Genomic DNA, 8,947 nt, shown 5'->3' with positions numbered 1-8,947 from the left:
ATGCATCTGCAGCTTCCCCTGGTCCTCCTCGCCGCGCGCGTCGCGGCGCTCCACGCGCCGCCGTCGGCGCTGACCTCGCCGCGGTGCACCGCGCGACGGGCGAGCGCCCAGCCCGTGGCCTCGAAGCCTTCGAAGGACCCGTCGACGGCGCCGCCCGGCGCGCATCGATGCCGCTGGTGCGGCGGGACGTTCGTGTCGCGGAACGCCGTCTTCCGCCACCTGCGCGAGGCCGAGTCCTGCCGCGCTTCGGCGACGGCGGAGGACGCGCGCGCCCGGGAGGCGATCTTCGCGCGCGCCCGGGACTTCACGACGACCTTGCTCGTCGGCTACGTCGACGCGTCCGGCGCGGACGCCGAGCGGCTCGTCGCCGCGGCGACGGGCGCGTCCAGGACGACGCGCGCGTCGTCGTCCAAGGCCCGCGGCCGGTCCGCGGCGCTCGAGAGCGAGCTGCGGGCCGCGTCGCGCGACGTGATTTCGATCACGGCGCCCGCGCCCGTCGCGTCCACGGCCGACCTCAACGCGCGGCTCCCGCCCAACGTGCGCGTGCTCGACCGCGCCGACGGCGAGCGCGTCCACGCGGAGGCGTCGGCGACGCAGCGCGCGTACCACTACCTCGTGCCGCTCTCGTGGCTCGGCGTCGAGAGGGCGGGGGGTTTAGTGGGCGAAGAGATCGGAGCGTCGCGCGGCAAGTTCGGCGCGCTGGGCACGGCGCACGTGTCGCGGAGCGACGGCGGCCTGCCCGAGGACGTGCGCGCCGCGCTCCAGGGCTTGAAGGCCGCGCTGAAGGAAGCAACTCGGACCAAGGGCGCGTGGCACAACTTCGCGGACCCGTCCCTCGACGGCGGCCTGCTGTCGCCGTTCTCCGCGGCGACGCGGACGCGGCTCCACCGCTGCCGCGCGGCCGAGCTCGTGGAGGTCGACGGCGCGACCTTCGCGCGCGCCCGCGTCCTCTTTTTTTTTCGACCGGAAAGCCCCGCAACATCGCGCGACTCGTTTTTTCCCACCGAGGAGCGCGACACGCAAACGAGGGCGAGAGGCACTCGCGCCGGCGAATCCGCCCCCCGGCCCCTTTCGGACTGGCCGCGGCGGGCCTACGTTTACCCGGTGCACAGGTCGTCGTCGAGGTAAGAGGCCGCGGCTTTTTGCGGCAGCAGGTCCGGCGCGTCGTCGCCGTCGCCGTGCTCGCCGCGCGCGGCGCGCTGCCGGCGGACGCCTTCGAGGTGCTCACGCGGCGGGACGTTGTGCTGCCGACGCCCCTGCCGCCGGACCTGGCCTATTTCGCGGGCGCGCGCTACGACTTCGTCGAAAAGCGCGGCGCCGGCGACCTCTTCGCGGGCGGCGGCGCCACGGACGCCTGGCAGCGCGACCTGCGGAGCGCCGTCGCCGCGCGGTCGTCGGCCGCCTGGCTCCGCGACTTCGAGGCCGGCGAGGGGCCGGCGCTCCGCGCGGAGCTCGCGGCGCTCGCCCGCGACGGCCTCGACGCGGTCGTCGCCGCGGAGAGCGACGCCGACTTCCTCGACGCCGCCGACCTGTCGCCGGCGCCCGCGGTCTACGGAGACGCGCTCGCCGAGCTGCGGCGCGCGTCCGACTCGGGCCGGTGGCCAAAAACGTCGCTCGCGCGGTCGAAGCTGATCAAGCCCGGCGACGACGCGGCGTCGTTCACGCTGTCGCGCGGCGGCGGCGGCTCGCGCGCCGACGCGCTGTTTCCGGCGCTCGCGGATGCCGTCTTCGCGTTGGAGGAAGCCATCGCGCCGGGCCGGCCGCCGTCGACGCGCTGCGCGGTGAACCGGCGCGCGGCCTTCGCGCCGCACGTCGACTCGGGCGAGGGCCACGGCCAGAGCACGTCGCTGATCGTCGGGCTCGGGGACTTCTCCGGCGGAGAATTAGCCGTGGAGCGGCGCGTGTCGGACGTGCGGTACGCTCCGTTGGAGTTCGACGGCTGGCGCGAGCGCCACTGGACGCTGCCCTTCAAGGGGGAGCGGTATAGCCTCGTGTTCTTCACGCCCGCGGCGCCGCGGGCGCGGCGCTCCGCCGACGACGCCGCGGCGGCGGTCCTCGCCGGCCGGGCCTCCTTCGCGTACCGGCCGGGCTCGAGCGACGCGCTCGCGATCGTCGAGGTCCTCGGCGACGGCTGCTACGCGACGCCGCCGCCGTCGCTCGACTTCGACTTCTCGCCCGCGGGGCGGACCGTCCTCGACGGCGGCGCCCACGTCGGCGCGTTTTCTCGCTACGCGCTCGACGAAGGCGCGAAGCGCGTCGTCGCCTTCGAGCCCGAGCCGTCGAACGCGGCGTTGTTCCGCGAGAACAACCCCGGCGCGGAGCTGGTCGAGGCGGCGCTCGTGGACGGCGCCTCGGGCCGCGCGACGCTCGTGCTGGGGGCGGACCAGCGCGGCGAGCGGAACACGTGGCGCCACGCGCTCGACGGCCTCTCGCACTACGTCGACGCGACGGAGCGGGTCGGCGTCGACGCCGTGTCCTTCGACGAGGCGCTCGACGGCGTCGACTTTGTGAAATTGGACGTGGAAGGCGCGGAGATGGCGATTCTAGCCGCGGACCGCGAGTGGCGCGGCGTCGAGCGGCTCGTCTTCGAGTGGTCCTTCACGAAGAATCCGGCCCTCGCGCCGTTCCTCGTCGCCGTGCGCCGGCTCGAGGCCGCGGGCTTCGCCGTCGCCTACGACGGGATGGGTACCTGGGACGCCGGCCCGACGTGGCCCGGCAGGACGGACGCGCTCGTCTTCTGCGCGCGGGATATTTAAGATGTCAGCTGTGCTAGAGTGGGGCTCTAGTTCTGGTCGCACGTGGCGATGCGCGACGTGCCGTCGCCGTGGAGCGTGATGTGGCAGCCGACGGTCGTGCTCTCGAACATGCCGTGGCTCGTCGCCTCGACGTCGACGTCGATGCCGCCGAGCGGCCTGCGTAGGGGCGCCGGGGTATCGGACGACGCGCGCCGCGAGAGCGCGGACGCCGGACGCGCACGACTCCGTCGTGCCGTAGTTGATGGGTTTGGAAGCCTTGGCCGTGACGTCGATGTGCTCGCTGAGGTAGGCGTAGACCTCCTTGACCGTGGCGCCGGCCTCGGTGACGTACTTGCCCGTGCCGTTGTAGGTTGCGCCATATTTCCAAGTGAAGACCCACTTGAATTCCGTCAGCGTGAACCCGTTCTCGAAGGTGAACTTGTACCTACCATGTGCGTCAATCTCGAAAATCGTCACGGCAGCAGGACGCTGACTTGTACTCCTCCGTCTCCGTGTCCTGCCAGCCCTCCATGAGCGTCCAGTCGGAAACGCCCTCCGGCAGGCCCCGGCGTAGTCCGTCGTGTAGTTCACCGTCGCCTGGTTCTCCTCGACCTGCGGAGATGCGGCGTGACGGAAATCCGCGGCGCGGACGCTTCGGCGCGGACGAGCGTCCAGACCTCCTTGCCGATCTGCTCGATGACGGCCGGGTCCACCCCGCTGGCGTTGCGCACCTTCACCTCCGCGTCGGCGCGCGTGACCGTGACCGTCGGCTTGACGTAGGGCTGCAGGCGCGCCAGGGTCAGCTCACCCTCTTGCAGCTCCTTGGGCAGCAGGTCGCGGTGAGTCGCGGCATAGGACAGCTCCTGCTGCGTCAACTGGTACGCGGCGACGACGGGGAGGACGGCGAGCAGCTTCATCTTCTGACTTGACTCGTGGGCAACAGCGTACGAGAATAGAAGGAGCGTGAAGTGTTATTCGGACTTTTGGCGCGGAAACCGTGCGACGGCGGGACGAGGCGGGCTCCATATTAGGCGGGAAGAAAACGGGAAGCCCCGTCGTGGGCGTCGGGGGGGCCGCGTCGGTCGAACGACGGGCCGCGCGCCGGAGACGCGGCGGGCGCGCTAGTCCTGCTCCTCGCCGCTGACGAGGAGCGTCGTCGTGCCGCCGGCGGTGCAGATGCCGAGGACCTTGACGGACGACGAGGGCTTGTAGACGTCGCCGAGGTCGCAGTTCTTGGGCTCCTCGATGAGGTCCGTGCGCTTGTCGACGCGGCCGAGCGCCTGGCCGTACGCGTTGTAGCCCCAGCCGTCGAGGCAGCCGTTCTTGAAGTGGAGGATGCCGTGGGCCTCGCCGATGGCGCCGAGGACGACGTCCGTGCCGACGAGCTGCTTCGCGGCGCCCGCGAGCATGCGCGACGCGGCGCCGCCGCCGTACTTCGACTTGGACTCGCCCCCAAAGTCGGGCGCCTCGCCCTCGTCGGGCTTCTTCTCCTCGCCGTCGGGCCCCGTCGACGGCGCGCCCTGGTTCGCCGACCCCGTGAGGGAGCCCCAGAAGTACGCGCACTTGGTGTCCGACGTCGCGAGCGTCGAGTAGCGGCCGCACGACACGTCGACGGCGGGCTCGTGCTCCATGGACGACACCTCCTGGGGCTCGCCAAAGTTTTTCCGGAGGATGTGGCCGATCTGGCCCTCGCTGTTGTTGCCCCAGCCGAACATCTTGCCGTCCTTGAGCGCGACGATCGTGTGCAGCCCGCCGCACGCGAGCGCCGCGACGGGGTTCTCCTTCGTGAGCTCCTTGAACTTCACCTCCCGGGGCTTCATCTGGCCCCCGTCCTTCTCGTCGCCGATGCCGAGCTGGAGCTGCTCGTTGTAGCCCCAGGAGAAGAGCTTGCCGCTCTCCATCGCCGCGAGCATGTGCGACTCGCCTCCGGCGAGCAGCGCGATCGTCTCGCCCTTGATGCCCAGCTCGCCGCGCTTCGCGTAGCCGTTCACCCAGGTGTCGGCGAACTTGGACGGCCAGTTCGACGCCTGGTAGCGGCCCCAGCTCCAGAGCTCGCCCTTGTCGTCGAGCGCCATCGTGTAGTAGGACCCGCAGACGACGGTCTTCAGGCGAATATCCCGGTCGACCTTGCAGGCCACGGGCTCCGCGGACTTGAGTTCGTCGCCCGTGCCCAGCTGGCCGAACTCGTTCGAGCCCCAGGCCAGCGCCTGCCCGCACTCGAGGACCGCCGCGGCGTGGAGCCAGCCGCAGTCGAGCGACACGACGCGCGCGCGCGCGACGGAGTAGAGGGGCCCGGGCTCGATGACCTCCTTGGACTGGAGCGAGTTGTAGCCCCACTGGATGACGCGGTTCCCCGGGCCCTTCTGCGCGGGCGACCCGATCATCACGTGGAGCACGCCCTCGGACTGGACGTAGAGCGCGAGCTTGTCGTCGTCGGCGACGGGCGTGCCGAACTCGTCCACCAGGTAGGTCGACGACGCCTCGAGGGGCACGCGCGGGTGCACCTCGGCGTAGCGCTTCACGAAGGTCTCCTTGAGCAGCCGCGGCCCGTTCGGCCCGTTGTCCCACGACCCGTCGCGCGGGCACTTGACGCGGACGCAGTGCGGCAGGCGCCGCGACGCGCGGTCGCCGTGGAAGACGAGGTAGCACTTGAGCCGGCGCCGCTTCCGGGGCTTCAGGGACCCGCCGCCCTTGGAGCCGTCCTCGACGACCTCGATGGTCGGCTCCTCCTCGTCGCTGTCCGACTCCTCGGCGATCTGGACCTCTTGGTTCGCGACGCGCTTGACCTGCGACGCCATCCTGGAGTCCTCGTGAAGCTGCGGCGGCGGGAACGGCGAGCCACGCGGCGCAGCGAGCTGTGCGATAAGACGACTTCGGCGGTCGACTGGACACGGCGACGCAGCTTCGTTGCCTCGAGACCCCCGGCGAGCCACTCAATCCTCGTGGACGCGTCTAGACGGCACTGCCGGCTCGGCGATTATTATTATTATCGGACGACGCGGCTTCGTACTATTTCGTGCCCCCCCTAGACGGGTTCTGGTGCCACCAGAGAGGCTGCCATCCTGCGCGCGTTGGGTAAAGGTCTGTTGAGCCCTGCGGCAGGTGTATACGCTTCGACCTACAGGGGTGCAGTGAGTGTTGTTTCGGTTTCGCTGGGGACGCTGGATCCGCGCTGCACGCCCTTGGCAAGGGACCGTTCGCCAGCTGGTTCTTTTCGGTCGGTAGAACACATAGGTCGACCCAGTTCAGGCTATTGTCGGATCTAGTTCCGTGCAGCTCACATTGTTGTTTTGAAAAGTCGATCGCGCGCGGACGCGCGAGTCGAACTTGGTCGTTCCGGGAAAAAAAAATTTTGTTTGGGGGGGGGGGGCTGGTCGCAAGCGACCCGGGCTCGAAGAAGGGGAAGCGGACGGTGGGCGGCGCGTCGGGTCGCCGGCGGGGGGAGCGGCGGGGCGGCGGGATTGGGGGGGCCGCTCGCTCTGATGGGGTGCTGCCCTTCACGCGCCGGCGCCCGGCGCCGCGGATAGCGGGGACCGGGCGTGTGAATGGCAGTCGCGGGATGCGCGGTGCGGGCGCGGCGGGGTTGTCATGGGGGTTCTGTGTCGGACGCGCGCCCTCCCCGTCCGCTAGCCCAGACCCCCTCCCGCCGCGACACGCTTGGACGTTCTTCAGATGCACAGGGTTTGAAGTCTCGCGCGCTTAAGGGCCCCAAGTTTACATTGAAGCACACAAGCCGGCGCTCGACGCCTGCAGGCGCGCGGCCGCCCACCTCCACCGACAAGTCGTTATCCCCCGCTCCCCGCTAGTCGACCTTCGCCTTCGCCCGCTTGGCGTCGCGTATGCAGAGGGCCACGTCCGTTCCAGCAGGCCTTCCAGCGCTCGACGCCTGCAGGCGCGCGGCCGCCCACCTCCGTCGAGTCGTTATCCCCCGCGCCCCGCTAGTCGACCTTCGCCTTCGCCCGCTTGGCGTCGCGTATGCAGAGGGCCTCGCCGCAGACCATCGAGAGGACGGCGCAGCCCGCGGCGCACAGGCCGACGCGCTCCGCGTCGTGGACGACGTCGTGGTCGACGTGGACCACGGCGAGCAGGCTCGCCAGCACGACGACGTGGACGACCACGTCCAGCAGGTCGCAGGCGGCCGCGAGGGCGAAGCAGCAGCTCGGGACCTTGCGGCGGCGCCACTCGTGGACCGCGCGGTGCCAGTCCGCGTGGGCCATGTGCAGCACGAGCAGCGTGCCCACGGCGGGCACGACGACGCGCAGGGCGCCGAGGAGCGACGACGTGCGGGCCGCCCAGACCGGCGGCGCCGCCGCGGCCGCCGTCGCGTTTTGCAGCGCGCCGCGCGCGGACTCCTCGAGCAGCCGCTCGCCGACGGACTCGGCGCCGCGCTCGACCATGCGCTCGCCCATCTTCTCCGACGCGATGTGGGCGCCGCGCTCGAGCAGCACCTCGCCGACCTTCTCGCCGAGGTGCTCCGCGGACGCCTCGACGGCGCGCTCCGCGGCGTGCTCCAGCGCCCGCTCGGCGGCCGTCTCCACGGCGCGCTCCGCGGCGTGCTCGAGCGCGCACTCCGCCGCGTGCTCCAACGCCCGCTCCGCCGTCGCTTCCACCGCGCGCTCCGCCGCGTGCTCCAGAGCGCACTCGGCCGCGCGTTTCAGCGCCTTCGGGGTCGTCGCTTCCACGACGCGCTCCGCCGCGTGCTCCAAAGCGCACTCCGCCGCGCGTTCCAACGCCCGCTCCGCCGTGACTTCCACCGCGCGCTCCGCCGCGTGCTCCAAAGCGCACTCGGCGGCCCGTTCCAACGCGCGCTCCGCGGTCGCTTCCACGGCGCGCTCCGCGAAGCGCTCCGCGGCGCGCTCCGCCGCGTGCTCCGCGGCGCGCTCCAACACCTTCTCCGCCGTCGCCTCGACGGCGTGCTCGGCGATGGGCACCCCCTTGTGGATGAGGAGCTCCTGGACCACCCGGCCGGAGACCGTGGCGAGGCCCTGGGCCGCCGCCAGCGACTCGTCGAGGGACCCGCCGCGCGCCCGCGCGAAGACGCGCGGCCAGGCCCGCCGGAGCTGCGACACGTCCATGTGCACGCACTCGTTCCGACCGCGAACGCCGCGCAAAAATGCTTCAAGCAGGAGAGGAGGCAGCCCCTTCAATGTTTCACTGTGCAGTTAAAGTTGACTAAGGATGACGAACGATGGGGGCTCACTGCGTACTCGAGCGGGACCGCTGGGGCGGCGACGGCTTCGGCGACGGCTTGGGCTTGCCGCGGAAGGAGAGGAGGCGCGGCATGCGGAAGCCGTTGAAGAGGCGGCTCTTCGAGCTCCCGCGCTGGAACTTGCGCGCCGCGGGCGTGTTCGGCGTGACGCACTCGTCCCGCACGAAGGGCTCGAGGAGGCGCGCGCACTCGTGGTGGCCCTCGAGCTTGGCGACCTCCATCGCGTTGAGCCCGCCCGAGTCGCGCTCGCCGGCGAGGTCGCCGAGGCGCTTGCGGATCATGATGGACACGGCGACGGCGTCGCCGAGCTGCGCCGCCCGCCAGAGCAGCGTCGCGTTGCGCTCCGTGTCCTTCATGCGGGCCCAGACGATCTCGCGGTCCAGGTGCTTCTCGAAGAGGTCGCGCTCGTCGGGCCGGAGCGGCATGAGGTCGTAGAGCGCCTGCCAGGGCGCGTTCGTCACGAAGGTCCGCTGGAGCATGGAGTCGTAGCGCTCGCGCCGGTCCGCGTCGCTCTCCGGGTCCGGCCCCCACTGCGCGGACGCGCGCGCGCTGCCGAGCTCGAACTCGCGGATGAGCTGCGCGGTCGCGTCGCTGGGCCGCATGGCGTCGATGACGGGGTCCGGCGCGCCCGTCAGGTCCACGGGCTCGCCCGTGAAGGAGCTCACGGGCACGGCGTGCGCGTGGACCCGGAGCTCCGCGGCGTCGCCCGAGATCTCGACGCCCGTCGGCGAGTGCGGCTCGCGCGCGCCGGGCGACGGCTCGCGGCGGCCGAAGGCGCCGTGCCCCTCCTGGCGGCCGTGGTCCTGCTCGTCGGTGCAGAGGAGGATGGAGCTCTCGTCGGAGCAGCCCAGGAAGTGGACGCCGCCGCAGACGAAGAACTCCATGCCCGGGGGCTCGGGCCCGTCGTCGTCCTCGCCCGCGAAGCAGTGGCGCACGGGCATCGCGCTTGCTCACGTCGCCGCGGGGCCGCCTTTTGTGCTTGGGGCGGGGTCTCGCGCCCGGA

At 71.6% G+C, this 8,947-nt stretch overlaps 3 protein-coding genes across 3 annotated transcripts; 1 reads left to right on the top strand and 2 right to left on the bottom strand.

Annotated features, from left to right (window-relative positions):
- Positions 1-2,756, top strand: AURANDRAFT_63253 (hypothetical protein; the record flags this gene model as incomplete). The annotated part of the gene is made up of 2 exons (XM_009037500.1): positions 1-945; positions 1,113-2,756. 2 exons carry the CDS (start codon positions 1-3, stop codon positions 2,754-2,756), a joined length of 2,589 nt encoding a protein of 862 aa, XP_009035748.1.
- A 938-nt stretch (positions 2,757-3,694) lies between these two features.
- On the bottom strand, positions 3,695-5,585 carry AURANDRAFT_53279 (hypothetical protein; the record flags this gene model as incomplete). The annotated part of the gene is made up of 1 exon (XM_009037386.1): positions 3,695-5,585. The coding sequence occupies one exon, from the start codon at positions 5,531-5,533 to the stop codon at positions 3,857-3,859; it is 1,677 nt and encodes a 558-aa protein (XP_009035634.1).
- A 2,346-nt stretch (positions 5,586-7,931) lies between these two features.
- Positions 7,932-8,885, bottom strand: AURANDRAFT_63251 (hypothetical protein; the record flags this gene model as incomplete). The annotated part of the gene is made up of 1 exon (XM_009037385.1): positions 7,932-8,885. One exon carries the CDS (start codon positions 8,883-8,885, stop codon positions 7,932-7,934), a length of 954 nt encoding a protein of 317 aa, XP_009035633.1.
- Between the last annotated feature and the right edge of the window lie 62 nt (positions 8,886-8,947).

Source organism: Aureococcus anophagefferens (assembly GCF_000186865.1).
Source record: "Aureococcus anophagefferens unplaced genomic scaffold AURANscaffold_6, whole genome shotgun sequence".
Lineage (NCBI taxonomy): Eukaryota > Pelagophyceae > Pelagomonadales > Pelagomonadaceae > Aureococcus > Aureococcus anophagefferens.
This window is presented reverse-complemented; position numbering and strand designations above follow the sequence as displayed.